Source organism: Zalophus californianus, chromosome 12 (assembly GCF_009762305.2).
Source record: "Zalophus californianus isolate mZalCal1 chromosome 12, mZalCal1.pri.v2, whole genome shotgun sequence".
In the NCBI taxonomy this organism is placed as follows: Eukaryota; Metazoa; Chordata; class Mammalia; order Carnivora; family Otariidae; genus Zalophus; species Zalophus californianus.
In genome coordinates, this window is record NC_045606.1 from 60,622,975 (window position 1) to 60,647,909 (window position 24,935).

General features: G+C 35.2%; 1 protein-coding gene across 1 annotated transcript in view; it reads left to right on the plus strand.

The window, feature by feature from the left end:
- ZNRF2 (zinc and ring finger 2) overlaps positions 1–24,691 on the plus strand; it is a 95,784-nt gene extending 71,093 nt beyond the window's left edge. Inside the window, exons 3-5 of the mRNA XM_027573796.2 lie at positions 12,070–12,175; positions 20,074–20,153; positions 23,708–24,691. Coding sequence (XP_027429597.1) covers positions 12,070–12,175; positions 20,074–20,131 — 164 coding nt within the window. The 3' untranslated portion in view covers positions 20,132–20,153; positions 23,708–24,691. The remainder of the gene's footprint in view (positions 1–12,069; positions 12,176–20,073; positions 20,154–23,707) is intronic.
- Positions 24,692–24,935: the final 244 nt, after the last annotated feature.

Genomic DNA, 24,935 nt, shown 5'->3' on the forward strand with positions numbered 1-24,935 from the left:
GCTTTATAGAATGTTGCTATGATTTTGTTATTCATAATCATTATAACTTAGGTGCAAATTGCATCTTTTAGTATTTAAAGGGTTCTGTGTCTCCTTTAATGCTTTTTGCACTGTGACCTTGTCTGATATTAAGAGTGTAATTCTTTCTCTCTTTTTTTTTTTTTTGTTTGTATTTTCCTGATAAGTGTTTTCTTTGTATTTCCATCTTTCATCTTTTTGTTTCAGATATACTTCTTGTGTACAATACAGGGTTAATTTTATTTGGAATCCAATCTAGTCTTTTTTTTTTTTTTTACTGTGTTGTATTAGCCCATTTACATTTAGTAATACAGCTAGTTTTAATTCTGTCATTTTATATTATACTTCCTGTTTTTATAGCTTTTTAAAAACATTTCACCAAGTAGCCAGTTTTTCTTTGCTCCATATTTCTTCTTTTAGTTAGGAAGAACTGTATTTCTTTTTTTAGAGATTAATTTCATAAGTGTGACTATAACTATATAATCTTGATGCTCATATTTTTACACGCTGTTAATTTTTATGAGCGGTGATGAAATACGAAATGATGAATGAAATGATAAAAATTTTTCCTTTTTTTTTTTTTTAAGATTTTATTAGAGAGAATGAGCAGGGGGTGGAACATAGGGAGAGGAAGAAATAGACTCCCCACTGAGTGGGGAGCCCCATGTGGGGCTTGATTCCAGGACCCTGAGATCAAGACCTGAGCCAAAGTCAAATGCCTAAACAACTGAGCCACTCAGGCGCCCCAATTCCTTTTCTTCTTCTATATCCTGATTTTGGTTATTGCATTATCTCTTGTTTACTTTTTAAGAGTATTAAATATATTTACACTTCTGTTATTTGCTTTGTCAGCTTTAAATGATACTTAAATTATTAAAGATAATAATTAGCTCTTTTGCCCTTAATTTAGGTTTTCAGTTTATACAATCCCTAATCATAATTCCCATGTTTATTTTGATCTTAGAGTTAAGTAGATTTAATTCTCACTGCCGGTCCTTTTGCTTTGGTTTTCTAGGCATCTCTTGATTAGCTGAAGTTCATCCTCATGTAAATCTTTTGAGAAGGGTTCATGGGAAATAATTTTCTAGACTTCTTGTTTAGGTGTGAAATCTTTGGGTTACACTTACTTTCCTGGAGGGTATTATAAACATTCTTCCAATCTTGTAGTGTTAAAATGCTACTGTGAAGGAGTCTGACACCAGTAGGATATTTTGGAAATAGATTTGGGTTTTCATGGCTAGGTTTTTTTTCTAGGACTCAGTGTCCCCTTCAAATATGCAGCTTTAGTTATATTTTCATTTCTGTAATGTTTTCTGGAATTTTATTTTAAGTAATCTCAGCAACCAACGTGGGGCTCAAACTCATGACCTCGAGATCAAGAGTCAAATGCTCTTCCAACTGAGCCAACCAGGCACCCCTTGAATTTTATTTTTGACTATAGATAAGCCGTTGGATCTCTCGTTTTCAATAGATACCATTTTTTTCTCTGTTTTTAACATTTTCTTCATTTCCAATTTATTTTTCTTGTTTCTGACTCCTTTTGTCCCTGTGATTTCAGGAATGTCTGCTCTTTCTTATGCATCTAGATTCACCTTCATTTTGTAAGTCCTTTTTCCTTCTCTTTTTCATCTTCACTCCTGAGCTGTTACATCTTTGCATGTGCTCTAGGATAGTTGCTTCCCTGTGTTGCCCTGAGTTGTTTGTTTGTTTGAATTCATGGCAAATAAGTTGATTTGTTGAGACTGAATAGTAGATTACACTATTCGATTTAATATTTTAAAGCTGACAAATTTGGAATTATTCTGTCACTTATTTTTTATTTTATTTGTTCTTGTCCAGCTTCTCTGGATTGATCAAGTTGCTTTCCCTTCCCTCTAAATTAATCCACAACTTTACTATGCATCTTGATATTCCTGGTTGATTACCTTACTTTAATGTGTATCTTTAAACATTTTTCTGTCATATTCTATCAAAATTAAGGGTTTTTTTTGTGTGTGTTCTTTCCCTCACCTCCTCCCCTACTATCTGCAATTCCTGGATGTTACGAAACAGTTTGCATTCTACATCATTAAGTTTGCATTGGTGAAATACTGTTTTCATTTCAAAAACCTATGGTTATAATACAGTTTCAGTCACAGTATTATCTATTTACATTTCACTTACACATGTTTAATTGCTCACTGCGGTTTTTTATACTCTTTATTTTTGTGTATATTGAGATTTTTGTTCTTCTAATTTTCTTTTCTTAGAAGCATTTCCATGAATTATTTCCTTAGACAACCTTTCATAGATTATATACTTAATGAGCTGTTGCATGCACAAATGTTTTTGGTTTGCCCTCATATAGAATACAGGATATTGTTATTTCAGGGTTTTTTTTTTAAGTCTATAAAATTGTTCTATTCTCTAACTACTAGTATTATAGATGAGAAGTCTGGCTAGGTCTCACTATTTTTCATTATAAGTTACCTGTTCTTTACATTTGAAAGCGTACAGGTCGATTTTGTGCTTTGAAGGTTGGAAATTCAATTTTTTTTCCCAGAATGTGTCTGTTTTAGTGTTTTTCTACCCTACTCCCATCTCTCTAATTAATCCTGCATAAAGCTTCATGAGCCCTTTCAGTTTAAAAAGTCTTTAGTCAGCTCAAGGATTATTTTCTTCTAGTATTTCTTTCTGTGTTCTTTTTTCTCTTTCTGTAATTTCTTTAATTTCAATATTAGAACTGGATTTGTCCTCTGTGTCTGTTTTCATTCATGATTTTGGGTTTTTGTTTTTTGGTTTTTTTTGGAGTTACTTACATGACATTATTCTAGATTACTAATTTAGTTTTCTGCAATGACCTTTCTTTTATCCTTTCTCTGAAATATTAAAAAATTATAGGTTGTGGTTCTAGGAAGTTCTGCTTTATAAAGTTGTCGCACCTTCCTCGTCCCTCCATCCCTTCCTGGCTTCCTTTCTGCCATTTATTCTTTCTGACACTGCAGTAGGCATCGATTTCAATTCTTTATCTTGCTTTACCTTCGTTCACTTTGCTGTGTGTACTTAGCTCATGACCTTTCTCTGTTACGTAATGTCAGCAGTTGTAGAATCTCTCGACATACATGTAGATCATAGTGTTATTTCTTTCTCTGATAGAAGAAGAGCCTAGTGATCATTAACTTGGCCACACACTAAACCCTGTTTGTTTGAAGGTGTTAGGAAAGAAGTTTCCCTCCTCTTGGGTGCAGGGAGAGTTCTGTTGTCAGCCCAGTTTGGTGCTTTTTTTGGTTTCTCAGCGTCGAAGCAGCCTTGTTCCTTGTCCCCAGGAGAGTCACTCAGATACTGCTGACTGGCTGGGAAACTTGAGGATTGGTAGACTTTGAGCAGGCCCATTGAAAAGAAAGAAACCTTACAAATGAGTGTATTTTCTCTGTCCTTAGAATATTTGTTAAAAACCCTTTTCATACTTGCTTTTTTTTGATTTTCATATGCTTTCATTACCTAAATCTTGATTTAGATTCTCCAGGATCCAGCAGTTGGTCACCATTATTCTAGTAATTTAGTAGCCAGAGTGAAAGGGGATCAAGAAAGAAGGTTCGGTTGCCATTGTTTCATGGCTCTTACTGTCAGAGCTACTGCTTCACACTTTGCTTTATCATTTCAGGACTGGACATTTTAAATAGCTTTCCTGTGCGTACATACTTTTAATACTTTACCTATCCATACTAATCAACCTAAAAGTATTTGTTGGCAAACTCAGTATATGTCCAGTGCTTTCTGGTCGATTGGCTGATAACCTCGTGGGTAAAGAAGTCAGTACACTTAAAAAATAGTTCTGAGCTCATCTGAGTCATCAGACTGCAAAGTGCCCAGGCCACTGAAACAGCAGTCCCCGGCCTTGGGGCATTTTCTCTGTTCGTTGGCTGTTTCTTTGTCACTTGGTGTTTTCTCTGGTCTTCTGAGATCTTTTGCTTCATTAATTGTTCAAAAAATATTTTATTCAAGTACTTACTGTGTGCAAAACACTATGCTGCATGCTAGAGGAAGCAGAGCATACAAGGTTCCCTGCCCTCCTGGAATTTACTGTCTTTATTACAGAGATTGCAGAGTATTGACTACATCTGACTACATTCTCTTAATTGGCTTACACAGTATCAAAATGGGTTTTTGTCAGTATTTTGAAAAATGAGAAATTTAACCTAAAAATCTAAATTTGCAGCTGCTTTAAATATATAGTATCTGGCCACACTGGGCCCTCATTCCTACATGGCATTCTGCCCCTTTAGATAGGACTGTGTGCATCGTTTTTTCGCAGTTAACCTCTTCACCCTTAAAACCAAGGCCAAAATTCGGTTGGCATTCATCGTCACAACTGTGCTGTTCTTTTCTCTTACAAAATGATTAAGGTGAGTTGCTCCTTGAATGTTTTCTGGCTATCCTCCTTCAGGCATTTGAGTTTGTGACCTTTGTATGATACTTATTAGCCTACTAATTATCTTACAGCCTCAGCAGAAAGCAGAAGGGAAAGACATCATGCTTCAGCTTCAGTCAACAAGAGCAGTAGACATATAATTGTAATACTCCTTCTCAGATTCATTCTAACAAAGTGATAGAATCCTAGTTCCATAAATCTGATAATTCTGATATAATACGTATTTTTGCATGCTGTAATACTATTTGAGTTGACATTTTTCAGTTTACTTCAATAATACTGTAGTAAAATTTTGTTTATATTCAGCTGATAACTTAGTTCAAACCTTTTAGGTGTTTTCACATTTATTAGCTCTTTTGTTTTTAATCGTCAATATTGAAGACCATATGAGATATAGGTATGATGACCTGCAGTTTATTTGAAGAAAAACGAGGCTCAAAGAGGTTTGCACATTGTCCAAAGTCCAAGCCTGTTCTTTTTTCCATGAGACCGCCTTCTCCCGTTTGTACTATCTCATTAGATCTTCACAACAATCTTAAGAGACAGGTGGAGCAGGTTTCATCATTTCTTTTGATTGGAGAAAACAAACTCAGAGGAAGAGTCCTTTTTTGCCCGTGGTGCCATAGCTAATCTTCAGAACATGTCTGCTGCTTGCCAGCCACAGTGCTAGACATTTCACAGGTCTTCCTTCATCCTTCCCGCTCCCCTATGACATAGGTATTGTTACTCTGATTATATTCCTAAATAAGTTGAAGAGTTGGAATTTGAATCTAGAGCTGTGTGTAAGTAACACTTTTTTTTTTTTTTTGCTTTATCCTATTACCAGGTTGCTTGACTCTCTGTAGTGCCATGAATAGCCTACATTATAATTTAACACATTAATCTAATTTTAAAAGTACACAATAATAAGCTTGAAAATTAGCTTTTTTGTATTTTTAGGACTCGTGTTTTCTCTCTGCAGTGATTCAAAACAAAGGTGGACCAAATTTAAATTTAGTTAAAAGTCTATATTTTCTATTTTTGTATATGTTCAGCAGTTTCTGAATATTCCTATACTTTTTAGTGTGGACAACTTGTCTGAGAAAATGACTTGTTTAGAGTTTAGCAAATCAGTGTATTGGTTGTGAATTTTGGTTTATTGTTGATTTGTGATAGGGAGGGGGCATAGGATAGTTCTCTTGACTTGAAGATTGGGGAATAATTCGGTAATCTAATAATTTCTTAGGTGACTTTGACTTTCGGCAGCTTGTTGTATACCTAATTTTATATAATACGCAGCCCTAGCTGGCCTTTTAAAGTAAGTTAGGAACAAAAGGCCCAAGAAAGCTAAATCTATTAAGTATTGAGTTTGTGTTCCTTTTGTATATTTTACCTTTTAGAGTTTCTAGTTTGAGTTCCATTTTATTCCACTTACATTTTCATTTTCTTGGAGAAGGTGCCAAATGTCTGTATTTCCAAAAATATTCCCAAGAATACACATTTTTCCTTGAAAGTCATCAGAAGAGTCACAAGTTCTATCCCACTTTTAAAGAATTAGTCTTAATATTAAATGGTTTCTTTCTTTTTTTTTTAAGATTTTATTTATTTATTTGACAGAGACACAGCGAGAGAGGGAACACAAGCAGGGGGAGTGGGAGAGGGAGAAGCAGACCTCCCGCTGAGCAGGGAGCCCAATGCGGGGCTCCATCCCAGGACCCTGGGATCATGACATGAGCCGAAGGCAGATGCTTAACGACTGAGCCACCCAGGTGCCCCTATTAATGGTTTCTAACGTTGCAAATGATAAGTAGCTCTATGTATAGTCAGTTCTCAGTTATATTTAAAGAAAGCATTAGAGGAAGCCAGTCATTCCTAGTTGAACCAGAGGGTCTAAAAAGGATAAAAGCAGAGGTTGACCATGAACTTTGAGTTTTAGACACTCTAATAAATAAAGGTCACTCCCTTGTTTTTATTGATATAGTTGTCTTATAGTGAAAATGGCAGTTTCCCTCTGTTAAGTATCATTTCTACTTCCCCTTACGATATTTAAGTACAGTAACAGCTCACGGATCTATAATGTTAACTTTGTCTTTTAAGTCCATTAGAGATAAATTTATTTCTGAAAGTATTTATTAATAAGTCCTGTGAGCCCCTATTTTTCATTCTTTGAGTAATTGCTTCTTACTAATGTTATGAATTTTTTTAATTCTTGATTTTTCTAGGGATTATTTCACATTTCAGCTGCTTTTGTTTTCTACTGCTATCATTGAGGGTTCAAGAACAAAAAATAAGTCTTCAGGTAACATGCCTGATCCATGGTAGTGCTTGGCATTGTATTTTGCTGAAAAGATCATATATCTGTTTGGATGCTTGATCTGAAAATAAAGTTGTGATGATTATGAAATTTTCGCATGGAGTTTTCTTGGCTGCCTCTAACAAATTTGGTCTTATTTGTTCTCTTTCTTTTCAAAGGATTTTTTTGGGGGGGGGGAGCTGTCTGCTTTTTTTCATGTCTTGATCTGCAATAATTATATGGATATGTGCTTGTACTTGCTAAATATTTTAATTTTGCATATTGGGCTGCTTGAATTTTAAATAATTTTTTTGGGCAATGCAAATTAAGAGCTTGAGGCTATAAATGAAATAGCAATCTACAGAAGTTTTTAATTAGTTTATAAATGTATGTTCCTTATCTATCCTATATTTTCAGGTTTTGTATTTTACTAAAATGAAGGACAGTTAAAATTCAGTTTCTCAGTTGCACTGACCACATTTCAAGTGCTGTTTTCAGGCCATATGTGGCTAGTAGCTACCAATTCAGGCAGCACAGATAAAAAGACTGTTTCTGTCATCACAGAAAGTTCTAATTGGACAGGGCTATTTCCCTGTCCAATAGAAGGAAGTAAGCAGTAAAGTATAAGCTCATTTCTGATACCAGTTTTGACAGCAGCTTGGTAACTCCAGAAGATAAAGCAGTCTTGAGCATACTTCCTCTAAATATGTAGCCATCTCTTGTAGCAAAATTCATGTAATAAACAGGCCAGCGACTTAGCCTTAATTTGAATCCTGATCCCAGAACTTAACTTAGGTTAGTAATTTCTGATAAGTTACTTAACTTCTTTGAGCCTCAGTTTCCTTATCTGTAAAAAAGAGGTAGCATTAGTTACCTCATAGGATTAATAAATAAATAACAATATATGTAAAGATATGTAACGGGACATTTATAGTACTTTTAAATATAGAATGAAGCCAAAACATTTAAAAATTAGGCAGTGTTGTTTGCCTGGACTTGTTCACACCCTTGAAACTATAATAGGTCTCTAGAAATAGGTCAAGAGTATTCTGTAGTAAGTTTCTGGTGGCCATGGGATTATTTATGACACCGTGTGAAGTTGAAACAGCTAGAATACCAGAATGAGGAGAAAAAGAGAAAAATGACCAACTTTATTTTTGGAGAAGTCTGAAAAGTGCTTTCTGATAACAATGGTAATAAAAACGAATATTTTGTATAATGTTTTGATAACTTATAAAACTTTTCACATAACTCTTTAAAATTTCATCTCTACAATATTTTGGGTACCTTTATACTAATATTAAAGAAGAGTAAAAGGAAACTCAAAGTTGACCAACTTTTTGGAGATTACATAGCTAACTGAAAGGATGGAGATTCCTATTTTCAACTTTAAATCTTATGCTCTTCCTACTTCGACATGCTGTTCAATTGATAGCAGTTGTGTTTCTGAGACAGGTGTATATTTCAGCATCTCCAGGGATGGGGCCCACGTATATGTAATTTATTTTCTGTATTGAGACAGAATGCCTACCCAAGTGATCCTGGTGCCCACCTCTGGTTAGAAATCATTGCTCTCTTCCTGCTTTAATTCTTCTTTTCCTGTATCAGTACATCTAAATTAATGCATACACCATATGAATAAGACAAAAAAAAATGAGACTGATAAACAGTACACTGATTTAACTTTTAGTGTTCCAAATGTTTAGGTAGGACATCAGCAACACTTGAAAAAACAATAAAAGTGTTTCTATTCACTATCTTTAGTGCCTCCCCATTTATAAGTGCTTGTGGAGAGCAGGAATCCAGTCAGACTAGCTAACTATGGAAGTTAAATCTCTTAGTGTTCCTTTCTCTGCTTCTTTAATAACAATTTTGGCTATTAATAGTCTGCCCTCGATGTATTGCAGTCCTAAAATGTTGACTCCATATTACTTATAGTAGTATCTTTGTGAATGTTTTCAATTGATTGGCTAAAGATTTTTAACATTTTTTCCCCCAGCTGTCTTGAAGATGCTTCAGTATCCTGGACTTTGTGGTTTTTCCCAACCGTATTTAAGTCTGAATGTTTCCCATTACCAAGCTCAAAACTTTCCTTTGAATGGAAGGGCACTGTCATAATGGGGTAGCAGAGGGGAACACTCTAGCAAACCCCCCCCATGTAGGCAAAAATGAACCGTGTTGCATAGTGAATTTTCAAATTATGCATTTGGTATTTGAGACAGTAACTGGGGTTTTGCAGTGAGTGAACTGTCTTTTGACTCAGAGTTGCTTATCAAAATGCAGTTGAGTAGTGGCTGTCTATAACATGTTAACATTTACCTCTTAATTTTCCGAGCAGAGATCATTTCACTAGAAGCTATTTACAGTGAATGTAGGCTGCTTCTGCATTGAAATTTGCTTGGAATGTTGTTGTATATAGGTGCACCTTTCTTAACATAGAATATATAGTTCTGATTATTTTTCATTACTAGGGCTTAGGGAGCTTATGATTAAATGGCTGACTTTAATATGGCATTTTAGATTAAACTAAAATGATTTTTTAACTTAGTACTTGCAAAGCATAACATTATATTCTTAAAATAAATATCATTATGTTAATTATATGCAGAGTATATTTGTCTTTGTTGTACCGTAAATAAATTTACTTAAAAACAGGATAAAACCAAGACCTTCAAGATATTAAAATTTTCCCAACTCAGAGATTTTTAAAAACCTTTTGTAATAAAGAATTGAGACTTGGTCTTAGGTCACCATAAAAGTATTGTTAAAAGACACTTATTTTTCTGTGAACGGTGCATTCAGAAGCTTATACTTAATGATTCTAGTTCTTTTCATTTGGTGCTGACAATCTGTTACATAGTAGTATATGGCAAAAAATAATGGCAGTGCTTTTTCCTTATTTTTTAAAAGCTGGCCTATCTCATTTTCTTAATATAAGATAATGAAGATTATATGGTTCCTTTTGACTTAAATCTAGATGCAATATTAATGTATTCCAAAAGGTAGAAAATGTGATACCATGTTTCACCAGTTCTAAGACACACTTCATACTTTAACAGCTCTGGAAAATGAGATGCATCTTAAAGTTGATTTGTGTCATTTCAGTGGTGGGGTTTTGGGGGGTTTGTTTTACTTATGTGCAGACTAATGGTACATGTTCTAATCATTGATGTCTTAGGCTTGGTAAAAAGTGATGGTTGATTTTTTTGAAGTTTGTTGTAGAACTCAGACTCATTGTTAATGATGTGGTATATCTTTGCAGTGAAAGATATCGAATAGATGCTGTGAGAATATACTGTTATTATTTGGAGTTATAGACCTTTGCTAAGATCTTTTAGTGTCTCCTTCACATCCTCTCACTGCTGTCATCCTAGTGTCAAATGGCAAAACTAAAACAATTCAGTAATGAGTTTGCTGTATTTTATTCAAGGGAAAATAATCCATAGATTGAGGGAGTACAGTGCCTCACGAGCACTTCCGAAGGTATTTTTTTGAGAGCGACTTTTATATAATGTTCGAAGAGGCAGCCCAAAGCAGGGCATGATTGGGTAGAAGGTCCTGTTTTCTAGGGTAACGTAAGCTAGCTAAAGCCAAGCTGGAGGATTGTGACTGGTGTTACGTTGCCTTGATAGTGAGATGTTCTCCTTAAGTGCAGGATGATTGAGGTTTAGATTTGTGACATGGGTGGGGCCACTGGAGTGGCCTCCTTTTGTGGGTTCCAATATACCACTAATTAGGTTTTTTTTACACTAGACTGGTTTCCCATCTGTGGAAAGCTATCCAGAACAGTAAGAAAAAAAAATGGAGATCAGGAGAAGGAAGGAAAGACTTGGGCTCAGGGTGGGTGGAGTGGAGGTAGTGGACGGACCTCCAGGGTGAAGAGGGGAAAAGTGGGGACAAGACACTAGAGGGGGTTGTTAATGAGAACATTATCCATTTACCCAGCTTTGCTTATCCTGGCCAAGTCTCTGATTGTGGCATGTCAGCTTGTGAACTACCCAGTAGTTAGCTAAAGTCATCTCAACCATATTCCCTAGATTCTGAACACATGAACTTTTTCATTCCAAGGCCTTTTTCCGCAGAGGTTGCCCTGTTATCCCCTCCAGCCTTACGGGTAAATCATCTGTCTGCTGGTATAGACCCAGTAGAGTCTGTGTTTCCTCTTAATGTGCTGTCTCAATATGAATAACTGAAGGGCGAACTACTTCTTAGAGAATGAATTTTTCTACAATGAACGATTACAGATAAATGCACAATTAAATTCGTTGGTTTTTATAAGAGGTGTGGGAGTACCAGGCAAATAATTTTAGGAACTTCCCTACCTTGCACTGTCTTTCAGCATTAGGTAGAAATTGGTGTAGTCTTTTCTCTTTAGCCTATTTGATTTTTATTTCTACAGACAGTAATTTAGTTATTTGTGGTATAAATTCATATTGCATGGTCCTGCTTTAGTTTTCCATTCTCAACACTTACTGAGTATACATTCTCATACATTTGACAGTTTCTCCAAACTTTACAGCAACAGCATGTTTTAGTTATTCGTCATTTTATCTGGCTAACATCTCTGTTTTAGGCAAGATCCTTTTAAAAAATTAAGCTTTAACATTAATAAAATATTTATTCAGTATAAAACATAAATTGAAAGAACCTTTCCCCCCCCCCAAAAGGAATTTTCACTTTGTAAAGGGTTTTACCATAGCAGTGTTTTAAACACTGTGCAGGGCCCTCTGGAAGCCAGTCTAATTAATTGCTGCCTGGTGTCGGCCGGGTATTGTTCTGCAAAAGGATTAAGAAGAATTGTTGCCTGTCTGAAATCCTCAAGTTTCCAAAAGTCCCGTTCAGAATCTACACAAAACTTTAATCTACCTTTGGATTTTCTTGAATTAAGCAGACCTTTTTAAGAAGTCCCATATTCAGGGTGATTTCTTTAACTTACCCAATTTTGTTATTTTAGAATTTTAAAAATTATAATAGTATTTTCATGTCTTTTCAGCCACATTACAGTCTAAATTTTTTTGAACTATCCTGGGCATCAAATTAATATTGATTAGTAAGAGAAGGAAAATAAATTCCAAATTGCAAATAACTGACTTGCTGATGAAGTTTTATAGCAAAATCCTTTGCAAGTCGGAGGATTCTGCACTGTTCTTGCTTACTGTAATGCCTCAGTGAGATGTAAATGGAAATAAGATGCTGTCTATGAGTAAAGGTAAATATTATTCACTGACTTATGAATAGTATTTCAAATATGGGTGCTGAGTTTTATGTATTTCTGACAAAATATGCCAGTCACCACTCTTTATAAATTAGTGTTCCTGTAATTTGTCTTTCAGTTTTATTGTCCTGAATTCATTTTCTCTTTCCTCAGAGGATGTACTGAGTAAAGATGCTGGGGAATGTGCAATATGCCTTGAAGAATTGCAGCAGGGAGATACTATAGCACGACTGCCTTGTCTATGCATATATCATAAAGGGTAAGTTTCTTTTTATGTTAACCAAGTTGATAGTAGAGTAAGCGATGCTTCTCAAAATTTCAAACATTGCCCTTAGGGCTGAAAAGTTTTCTTCTTAATTGAAACTCCCTTCCCCTGTTTCTTAAAAAAAATAACAGCCTTTTTTACCTGCTAGAACTAAGATTAAAACCCACATCTGTTTGTATCCAAAAATCTACCATTTGTTAAACATCTCCTGTTACCCAGGTATTGTCCATAACAGCTTAGCTAGGTTATCTCACGTAAACCTTGGAACAATCTCATCCTGTAATTGAGGGAATAAGCCGAGGGACCATAGGAAATCACTTCAAGGTCACATGGCTAGCAAATGGAAGAGCTGAGATTTTAGCCATGTCTGACTCTAACATCCATCTAGATTCTCATAAAGTATTCTTAGTTTCAGAGCAACACAGGACAATTTTTAGGTAAAAAAAAAAAAAATTTAAGGTGAACAGAAAAAAATAGAAAACTATAACATTTTAAACCAATAAAAGGAATAAGGTAGAATTTTATTTAAAGGTGGGTGTGGGGAAAAGCATAGAGAACACAATAAATAATACAAAATAAGGAGGCAAAATAAATACAATATCAGCAATTTTAATAAATCTAAATAAAACTCATCAGTTGACAGCAGACTGAAAGATATGCTGTTGCTGAGCAAACACTTAAACATAAGGATATAGAAAAATGTGAAAGTGAAGGAATAGAAAATTATGTCTGGATAAATATTAACTATGAGCAACTGACAAAGCTAAATTAATAACAGACAAAATAAATTTTAACAAAAATATTACTAGTATGATATGATAAAGCTATATAAAATTCAGTTTTTGGTGAACCTAAGAACAGTCTCAAGGTAACATATTTATAGAACTGTCAGAAAAAAATGGACAAAAATGTCATGATAATGGGAAATTTCAACATAATTCTCATTGAGTCAAGCAGATAAACACAAAATGAGTCAAGACCTAGAACAAACAAGCAGTACAGTTAACAGATTTGTCTAATGGATGTATGTGTGTCTGCACCTAGCAATTAGTACATTTTCTTTTCAAGCACATGTGAAATACACAGAAATTGATGGTGTACTGGGCAATAAAGCAAGTTTTAGCAAACTACAAAAAATTGGTGCCATACAGAAAGCTAGCTGTTCTCTGGCCAATTATAGGTCAGTAATAAAAGATGAATAATCTTCACACATACTTTTAAGTAATTTGTAGATTAAAGAAGAAATAGAATGGAGGGGTGTCTGAGTGGCTCAGTTGGCTAAGTGTCTGACTCTTGATTTGGGCTCAGTCAGAATCTCAGGGTCCTGAGATCAAACCCCCTGTCAGGCTCCACACTGAGAGTGGAGCCTTCTTAGGATTCTCTCCCCACCCCCCACCTACCCCCCAAAAAGAAAAGAAATCATAATGGATCTTAGAAATACTCAAAACTGAATAATAATGAAAAACCCTTTTGACATTTTCTAGAGTGATCCTTGGAAGGCTTGTGTTAGAGTGGAAAGAAAGACTGGAACTCATTAAACAAGTTCTTCCTTAAGAAATTAGAAAAATGAAGAAACAGAATAGAGCAAAAAAATAATAAGATGAGAGAAGAAAATGAAATGAAAAAATTACACACTAGAGACCAACAAAGCCAAAAGTTGGTTCTTTAAAGACAAATAAAATAGGCCTCTGGCAGGATTGTCTCTAGAAGGAAAAAATGAACAGTATAGGAATAACACATAACTTCAGACACAGAAATTAAAAATAATTGGAAAATTTTGTGAAAAATTTTACAGTCTTTGATTTAAAAATATAAACAAAACAGGCAGTTTCTTTAAGAATAGTATCTTTCCAATTCATTATATATTTTATAATATATAAATATATTTATTATATATTATTAATTATATATTATGATATGTAGTAATTACCAAAATGATTCAAGAAGAAATAGAAAACCTGAGTTGACTGATAACTGTTACAAGTAGTTATTAAGACAAACCTTGAAAAACAACAAATATTAAAAATTAAAACAAGACCCAAAAACCTAAAAACAGGCCTACAAAGATGGTTTGACAGCAGGTTCTACCAGACGTCCAAAGAACACCATGTTAACAATTGTAAACACTTCAAATAGTAGGAAAAGATTGTAGGTTCTCCCACTTATTTTATGAAAATGGCATAAACTTGATATTAAAATCAGACAAGGTAGGACGCCTGGGTGGCTCAGTCGGTTTAGCATCTGCCTTTGGCCTAGGTCATGATCCCGGGGTCGTGGGGTAAAGTCGCACATTGGGCTCCTTGCTCAGTGGGGAGCCTGCTTCTCCCTCTGCCTGCCGATCCCCCTGCTTGTGCTTGCTGGCTCTTTCTCCCTGACAAATAACATCTTTAAAAAATAAATAAATAAAATCAGACAAGGCAAGTATAGGAAAGTAAATTAGAAGGCACTCTTATTCATGAACATAAATGCAAAAAATCCAAACACATATTAGCAAACCAAATTCATCAATATATATCTGAAGTAATGCCTCATGACTATTAGGAATGTAAAGACACTGTAAGATTAGAAAATTTATATATGTAGTACATCACATTAACAAAGGAGAAAGACCATATTATCTCAGTAAATGTGAGAAAACAGTAAAACTCTATACTTATGAATTGATTTCAAAACAAAAGCGAAGAGTAGATGTTAGATAAATTATTAAAATTAATAAGAGCGGTGCCTGGGTGACTTGGTTGGCTAAGTGTCTGACTTCAGCTGAGGTCATGATCTCAGGGCCTGACCCTTGTTGGGCTCCCCACTCAGAGGGCTCTCCCTCTGCCTCTCCCCTGACTCATGCTCACTTGCTCACTCTCTCTGTCTCTCTCAAATAAATAAATAAAATCTTTAGAAAAAAATTAATAAGAACTGGGGCACCTGGGTGGCTCAGTTGGTTAAGCATCCAGCTCTGGATTTCAGCTCAGGTCATGATCTCAGGGTCATGAGATCAGGCCTCCCTGAGATCCTGCTTAAGATTCTCTCTCTCTGTCCCTCCCCCTCTGCGCACATAACGTGCATGCTCTCTCTTTTGCTCCCTTTCTTAGGGATTAAGAATTTAGCAGGGTTGCCAGATAGGAGCTCAAAATGAAAATTAGTTGCATTCATATCCCAGTAAGAAAAAAGAAAATACAACTTTTTTTTTTTTATAGAATAATAACATTAACAGCCACAAAACCTGCAATAACTGTAAGTTGTGTTAAGAATACATCCTGCAAAAGTTGCTCAAGATTTTAAAACTTCGCTGAAAGATACAGAAGATCTAAAATTTGAGGTATACCATATTGGGGATAGAAAGATTCCATGTCATAAAGATGTCACTTAACCCCAAATTACATAGTTAATATTGTCCCATTCAAATCTCAACTAGTTTTTTCATGTAATTTTATAAGTGGATTCTGAAATACACATGGACCAAAGAGCCCATATGGCAAGAACAGTCATACTCACGAAGAAGAAAACTGCTGGGGGGACTTGCCCTGTACAAATACATTATAAGATTGTTATTAAGACAAGTGTGGGAAGGGCATAGGAATAGAGTCCATAAACACTTGTGCGCTTACGAGAGACAGCATAGCACCGGGTTGTTAAAAGCATAGATTCTTGGAAGTTAAGCCTTCCTCCCAGGATTCAAATCCCAGCCCCTCCACTAATTCATTGTGTGATCTTGGTCAAGTTGTAGTTAGTTTTTCCCTCCCTCAGTCTATAAAATGAGGCGATAGTACCAACTTCATAGAGTTGTTAGGAGGTTTTAAATGAGTTAAATTTTAGAAAGTGCTTGCACATAACGGATACTATGTAAATATTTGTTAAGTAAATAAAATTGATTTGGCAGAGGTGGTATTACAGTAGTAAGAAAGAATGAACAATTCAGTGAATGATACTGAGATCAGTTGGTTATTGATGTAGAAAAATTTTATAGTTGAAATAATCAGTTCCCATTTGACTAATCATGTGCCTTTGGAAATCAAAATCTTTACAAGTGTTGGAAAGAATGTAGAGAAATGTTCTTGACCTCTTGGTAAGAGATATTTTTAGGGCTAACATACCCCCCCATCAACTTCGAAAGAAAAGTCGATAAATTTAACTGTATTAAAATTTAAAACTTCTTTGCATCATGAATTTGTGAAAAAGTAAAAGAAAATTAGACCTCAGGCTGAGTTCTTTTCAGTACACGTAACAACAGTTTTGTTGGTATGGTATCTGAAACGAGCTTCTTCAGCAGCTTTCTGTAATGCAGTTAGCTCATTGCAGTTGGTAAGTGGAAGAACAGTGACATTGTAATGAGATGATCGTACTGGTTCATAAAGAATATTTCTCAGCACATTAGTGTTTGCTCCATCAAATAAAAACGGACGAAAGTATATATATATATGGAAACAGGCCGTGGGAGAATACAGTGTAGATATACCTTGTTTCATTGTGCTTCATTGTATTGCGTTTCACAGATACAGTCCCCCCCTTTTTTCTTTTTAAACAAATTTAAGGTTTCTCACAACCCTGCATAGAGCAAGTCTATTGGCACTATTTTCCCAACAGCGTTTGCATACTTTGTGTCTCTGTATCACATTTTGGTAACTCTCACAGTATTTCAAATTTCTTCATTAGTTATTTGTTATGGTGATATCTGAACAGTGATTATGACTCACTAAAAAGTCAGATGGTAGTTAGCCTATTTTAGCAATAAAGTATTTTTAATTAAATTATTAGATAAATTTATTACAAATATAGGTAATTTAATTATATATTTTTTCTTTTTTTCTTTTAATTTAAATTCAGTTAGCCAACATATAGTACCTCATTAGTTTCAGATGTAGAGTTCAGTAATTGATCAGTTGTGTATAACACCCAGTGCTCATCACAGCACGTGCCCTCCTTAATGCCCATCACCTGGTTACCCCATCCCCCCACTCACCTCAGTTTGTTTCCTATAGTTAAGAGTCTCATGGTTTGTCTCCCTTTCTGATGACTTCCCATTCAGTTTTCCCTCCCTTTCCCAATGGTCCTCTGCCCTGTTTCTTATATTTAATTATGTGTATGTATATATATTTAAGACATAATGCTTTTGCACACTTGGTACAGTGTGAACATAACTTTGATATGCACTGGAAAACCAAAAAATTTGACTCATTTTATTGCGATATTTATTGCAGTGGTCTAGAACTGAACCCCAGGATATGAGGTGTGCCTGGTACTATAAGAATACCCATCCACTGAACATTCTTATACCCAGTTTAGTTGGACCACAGGCTTTATTTTGGAAGTGCTTACTTGCTTCATTCATAGTTCTCAAATTTTGTGCATTAGGCTTTTGTCCCCATATTAATATTAATCCTTCCTTAGTCCTCTTTTTTTAAGTTATCTCTATACCCAACATGGGGCTTGAACTCACCACCCAGAGATCAAGAGTCCCCTGCTCCACTGACTGAGCCAGCCAGGCTCCCCCTTCCTTAGTCCTCTTTATGTCAAGCTAACTTAACCCTTTTTTAAAAAAAATCCTGTATTTACAGTGGTATTTTATTTATCTGGAACAAACACAGCTTTTTTCTGGTTACAAGGTTGTATTGTTTGAGTGGTCTGCCTTTAACATGGGTTTTCCCATAAGCCCTGTTAGTTTTAGTGCATGATTTTGTAAAAAGCAATGATCATCAAAAATGTGTATACTATATTATAGCTGAAGTATTTGGATAATAACTTCCTATAAACCTATAAGAAAAAGACAAAATAGAAAATTTGTCAAAAGTTGTTAAGTCAATTCAGAAAAAAAAAAAATCCAAATGGCCAGTAAACATACAAATGTAAGTTGGTATACTTGGTGAATAGCTCTGTCATAGCTGTGTACTGTGTATATTCTACAGTTCAGTCATTCCACTCTAAAATATAAGCCCTGGAGGAATTCTTGATCTTGTGCTCTAGGACGGTGCTGCTACTCATTGTGGCAGGTCCAGGATGAAATAAAGGAGCTTGTGCGAGAATGTAAATCAATATAATACTGTCTTCATTGAGGAAGACTTGCAGTGATTTAAAATTTTTTTTAAAAAGTTAAAACACTGTGGTTAGAAGCAAAATAAATGGGTGTTCTGGCTCAAAAGCCCCTTATTTCATTGAGAACTGGTAACAAACGGCTCATGGATTAGCGCTGTGTTTGTGGGCCACTCTTCGAGTAGCACCGTTCTAAGAGACATGTATAAGAATGTTCTAGCATCACTGAAAGTGTCCATCGTAAAGGGATGGACACATAAATTGCAACATGCTTGTATTTATGGAATATTACAATGATAATCTCTCAGTGTGAATCAAGATTACATGGCTTGTAAAATAAATACCCATTTTAAATCACATAGGTACTGTGAATTGTTAATATATCTGGAGTATTTTGTTCAGTACTTCTTTTTTTTGGTGGGAGGGGCAGGGTAGAGGGAGAAGGGGAAAGAGAGAGCCCCACGTGGGGCTCGGTCTCACAACCCTGAGACCATGACCTGAACTGAAGTCAAGAGTTGGACACTCAACCAGCTGAGCCACCCATGCGCCCCGGTTCAGTACTTCATTTTAAGGGATGTTTCAGTAGACCAGAGGACCACTAGAGCCAAGTAAGTAGGATAGAGAGCAGGCTGAGAAGCCAATTTGGGCATGATTATTTAGACAATAAAAGTCTTAATAGCAACAGAAATTATTTTAGATATTTGAAAGAATATTGTGTGGATGAGATACTTTACCTTTTTTCCTTTTGATTTCACCATTATTTTTACCCACCAAACTATTCTATCAGGATATGAGAAGGATACATAATAATTTTGCCTGTAAGCGTATTAGCCAAGCCTTCTAGCTTTGTGGCAAATGCACATTTGAGATTCGTCGACAATGAGAATGTTGAGCAGTTTGAATTCTGCTTGGGTAACTTTCTAGCTGTTGGACAAGTTACTTAACCTTATCAAGGCCTTACCACTTATCACAGTGAACTAAAACTTTCTGCAGTGATGAAAATGTTTCATATCTGTGTGTCTAGTAGAATAGCCAATAGCCATGCATGTGGCTTTTGAGCACTTGAAATGTGGTAGTGTGACTGAGGAACTGCATTTTTCTTTTATTTAATCATCATGAATTTAAATAGCCACATATGGCTTGTGGCTACTGCATTGAACAGTGCAGATCTATAATGAGGAAATTATATGCACCCTAATATTTAACTTCTAATAAAATCACAAAATATAAATGCAATTGGATGATAGTATTTTTATTTGTGTATGTATATGTATTGTAGAGTAGAATAGAATTAAAAGGCTATATTTATATGTGAGTATTGAAGTATAGTCTTTTAAAAGATGCAGTACTGTCAAGAATTAGAATTTAAAAGCTGTTTTTGATTACATTGATAGGTACATGAACAGATTGTATTTGCATGAATGAATATTTTGAGGAGAAAAATATCCAGATTTGTCACTTAATTTTGAATATTGGTAAAGTGTTCTTTAGATTCTCTTTTGGTAATGGTTGTTCTACTTCAACTTTAAAGTACTTTATAGCATAATTTTGCAAAGTTTATTTCCTTAACTGCTTTGAATAATCAAAATGTGGGATGTCTGGCTGGCTCAGTCAGAAGAGCATGCCACTTGATCTTAGGGTCATGAGGTTAGCCCCACGTTGGGTGTAGAATTACAAAAAAAAAATCAAAATGTAATAAACAGATCCTTATCTTTTACTTACATATGCCAAATATACTCATTTAAAATATTGAAATCTTTTTCCTATAAATATATATTAAGGTCAAGAAGTAAGAATTTTTATTATGGCTGTCATGATATCAATAATTAAACAATAAGTGTTTCAGTTTTTCTGGTTTTGTTCTTTTCTAGCTGCATAGATGAATGGTTTGAAGTAAATAGATCTTGCCCTGAGCACCCTTCAGATTAAGCATCAGCTTCCTGTTTTATAGGTAATTCTCCCTTTTTCTGTTTTAATTACTTTTAAGCTTGTTACTTGAGTTATACATTCTCAGCCACCATTTTAATTCATTCATTTACTTATTGAAGCGTGTGTGTGTGTGTGTGTCCGTGTCCCAGACATTGTGTTAGGTTACTGTGTAAAAAACTCACATGAAGATACATAGAAAACAACTTTATTGATTCCATAAGAAAGTCATATATTGAGTAACTTCTCCATTCTTAGTACTTTAAAACACATTTAATTTTAGTGCTTAAACCCGTGAAGTATATGGTTTGTATAAACTTCATACATGTACTGCACATATGTAAGTATCAGTAGATATTACCCTGTTTTACCACTAAGAAATCTGAAGGCCAAAGTAATTAATTTCATGACTTTAAGAAGCAGTATGCACAATAGTCCAAGGCATGCATTTAGTAAACAGAATCAAATTCTGTACTCTTATTCCAAACTTGACAGGTATGTTCTTAAGTAATGCAACATAATATTATAATTCTAATCATAACAATTAGTTAACATTCATGTTGCATTATTATGTGCCAGGCATTGTTCTAAGCATTTTAACATCTATTACTAACTCATCTAATTGTTGTAACAACCCTTTGAGCTCAGGACTCTTGCTATTCCTTTTCCCATTATACAGATGAGGAAACAAAGTTAGAGGTTACAGAACTTGACTAGTCAAGCTAGTTCCTTGGTAGAACTGGGACTTGAACCCAGGCATATTGGCTGCAAAGATTGTGTTCTTACCTATTTTGCTATAATTAGGTAGGAGCATTTTCTTCAAAAAGTTGCATCATGTACTCATTCATTCAGTTTAATCTTGCCCCTTAGTATTCTCAGCATGTTATATAGTGCCTGTCTATACAGTAGCAGGAAAAGTGAAAAAAAAGATGAATTTTAAACCAAATACAGAATTTGTTTTGCTCTGCTGGTTTAGCTGCTTATCCTGCATTATCTGAAATTGTTCAGTGAATTGAATGATAAACTCACTTGACTATTGTTTTTTCCATATTCCATGAAGTGAGTTAAATGTGACATCATTTAGCTTTGAAAAAGTAGTTAATTTAATTGATATCTTCATATATATGAAAAGCTTTTTATGAGAAGACTTGCAGAAATGACATGAAGCACTGGATTTTTACATCCAGGCAGAACATTTTAGCCAGTCCAGGAATTGTTTCAGGAGTTGGAATCTCTGTGTTCAGAGACCTAAGACGGTAACCGCCAACAGTCTTTTCTGAATGGCTAAGACTAAAGATAGGAAACTGAAACAGATCATTGCCCTTAATGAGGATAATTCAATAGCAGCAGATTAGAGTATTGAGAGAGGAGATTTGAGATTACCGAATAGCCGTTATAGCAACTGAAGTAAGAATGCAGCACGAAGTGAGACCTCTGTCACAATTACAGTAGGGTTCTGCGTGGGAAATGGGAACTCCTTGGGAAGCTGGAGGGTATGAGAAGACTGTCAGCTTTTTTTTTTTTTTTTAAGATTTTATTTAGTTATTTGACAGAGACACAGCGAGAGAGGAAACACAAGCAGGGGGAGAGGGAGAGGGAGAAGAAGGCAGCAGGGAGCTCGATGTGGGGCTCGATCCCAGGACCCTGGGACCATGACCTGAGCTGAAGGCAGACGCTTAACGACTGAGCCACCCAGGTGCCCCAGACTGTCAGCTTTTGAACCTTTTCCCATGAGTTGATTCAGAGCAGACCTTGACACACTGGAAGTATGAATTGGGATAAGATTTCTGTATAAAAGAAGAGTGTCGATGGAGTGATATTTTGAGTATATGTGCAGGTATGTTTTTATTTCACGGTGAACAGGTGTTTTGAAGAGGATGCTTTGGAATATCTTCACTGTAACCGTATGTCTGGGCCAATAAACTAAAAATACGGCTCAAATTATAGAAGCATTTAAAGAGAAGTACTAAAAACTCGTGCTAATAAAATGAAATTTTTATCTTAGTATTTTACATACCAAGATAATAATGTCTAAAGTTTTCACCTATCGATAAAACGTGTCTTTTAGAGGCAGTAAACTTTTTTATGTGAGATGGGATTTTATGGTCATAAAACTGTTTTTATTTCATGATCCAATCAGCTAAATTTTTACTTTAGTGTTACAATGAGCTTATGGGGTATAATGAACATGTGTTTCATCTCATAGTCAATATACATGTTGGTCTTAAACAGTGTTTTAGTTTCCTTACTTACGTATCAGTGTTATCTTTTTATTGATTTTTTTTTTATATAGAACCTTAGTTTGGTGGCAGCTGCCCTTACAAATCTTATAAATCAATGGAACCTGGGGCACCTGGGTGGCTCAGTTGGTTAAGCGACTGCTTTCGGTTCAGGTCATGATCCCAGAATCCTGGGATCGAGTCCCACATCGGGCTCCCAGCTCAGCGGAGAGCCTGCTTCACCCTCTGACCCTCTCCCCTCTCATGCTGTTTCTCTCTCTCTCAAATAAATAAATAAATAAATAAAATCTTTTAAAAAATTAAAATCTGGGGTGCCTGGGTGGCTCAGTTGGTTAAGCGACTGCCTTCGGCTCACATCATGATCCTGGAGTCTCGGGATTGAGTCCCACATCGGGCTCCCTGTTTGGCGGGGAGTCTGCTTCTCCCTCTGACCCTCCCCGCTCTCATGCTCTCTCTCATTCTCTTAAATAAATAAAATCTTAAAAAAATCAATGGAATCTGTCTCTATGGGTCTTAAAGAGTCATTTTTACAAATGTACAGACATGGAATATCTTAACTCAAATTTTTGCTTCTGTGCTGACTGCTCTTATTTGTCAAATGATAAATTCCTCCCATCCCTTTTGCTGTCTTAGATTAAACGTGTGGGTTTGAAGAGAATTTATTGTTAAAACATTTATTTATTTATTTTTAAAGATTTTATTTATTTGTCAGAGAGCGCACAAGCAGGGGAAGCGGCAGGCAGAGGAAGAAGCAGGCTCCCTGAGCCCGATGGTGGGACTTGATCCCAGGATCCTGGGATCATGATCTGAGCCTAAGGCAGATGCATAACCAACTGAGCCACCCAGGCGTCCCGGCTGTTAAAACTTTAAAACAAACAAACAAAAAAACAACATATAGCAGACATACAGCATTACTGATGTTCTTCAGCCTAAGAATTTAATGGACAACCCAAAATAGATATACATAACAAACTAAGGTTTTGATTAGTTAGGAAATTGTTTACTATTTTTATTGGAGGTTATTAGTTATTTAGGGGAAGGTTAATAGGTGTGTAGGTGTTACGTGTTGTGTGTTTTCTGTACTTCGGTGTGGTCTTTATTGTGGAGGGAGAATGACTTACGTGGTGGCTAATTTTTGTGACTGTTTTAAGCTTTAATTGGTCCTTCTGTCCTTCATGTGTTCTTTTGCAGAATACTAATTTTAGGAGTTTTTAGAATAGTAAGTATATGAAAATGCATAGCAATGTAAAGCAGTGTTCCTGGGAAATGGGTGTTGTATTTTGATTTGTATTAGTATTATGGACCACTGCTTAAACCTTATGCATCTGCTTCTACACAGGTTTTCTTGTCTTTCCAAGATGCTTGAAAAACTGAGAGGATATGAGGATCTGTCTCTGGAAAAAGAAAAACAAAACTGCAGGCATATTCAGCCAGAAATCTGAGTTCTGTGAGCCTTGGTAATGCAGAGATGGACAATCATACAGGGGAATAACCCTGCTGAAGAGAGGACAGTTGCCACAGAACTCAGTGTACCAAACATGCATATAAAGGACACACAGGGATTTTGAAAATGCTGCACATCCCTTAATAGTCATCTACATAGGTAACACTGATAAACATTTTGTATTCAGACGCCAAAGTTAACTGATTTAGAAGTTGATTTTATTAAGTTCTGTAGAGCCGCGCAACTAGTTGTGTTTTGACTTGTTTTTTGGTTGGGGGTCACTTTATTTTCCCCAACACGATGTTTCTGCATTCATCTAAAACTGAAGACCACATAATGTACTTCTTATAAATTAAAGTCTTAAATGTGAAACCAAGAAATGTAATCAAGCAGTAAAACATTGTCTGAATGTAGACCATGATCTCAAGTTCTTCTATTTTTTTCCCCCAAGAGTGGAAAATAGACTTATACATAGGAGAGCTAAAGTATGTTAATATTTGAAATGAAAAGTGTAACAGTACCAGAATGCAGTCCAAAGAGTAAATCAAGTTACATAATTACATTTTGATGAACTAAATCGAATTGCGATTTATTAAATGTATTATTTCCTCTTAAGTAAAACTGCTCAGTAATCAGTAATGAATCATCTTGCAGCTATGCAACTTTTAAAAAAAAAATACAAATTACGAATTTTAAGTGCTGCCAGCTATAATAACTTTGTTTTAACGGGTATTTTTATTTGTTCTTTTCATGTAATTATTTTATTGTGCTTTGCATCTCCAGAAAGTTTTCCCACATTTGGGTAGAATGTTTAGCAGGTTGTAAACTTAGTAACTTATGAAAAGGGTAAAATAAAATTTTCTTGCATGGAACTTGGAATAATTTGAGGGACATTTTATATACTTTTAAAAATCAATTTAATCGGGATGCCAGATTTATAGCAATTTGCATCTTTAATTTTCCAGGTAATCTGGAGGTTAGTGTTTGAAAAATGATTTTTTAAAGCAAATATGAAGATTTTGTTAATTTATAATTTATTAATGTGTTATTACTGTAATTGAAAATGTTATAGAGACTTTTAAATTCAGTCTTGTGTAGAAGGAAATGTATTAAGCAAAATTAT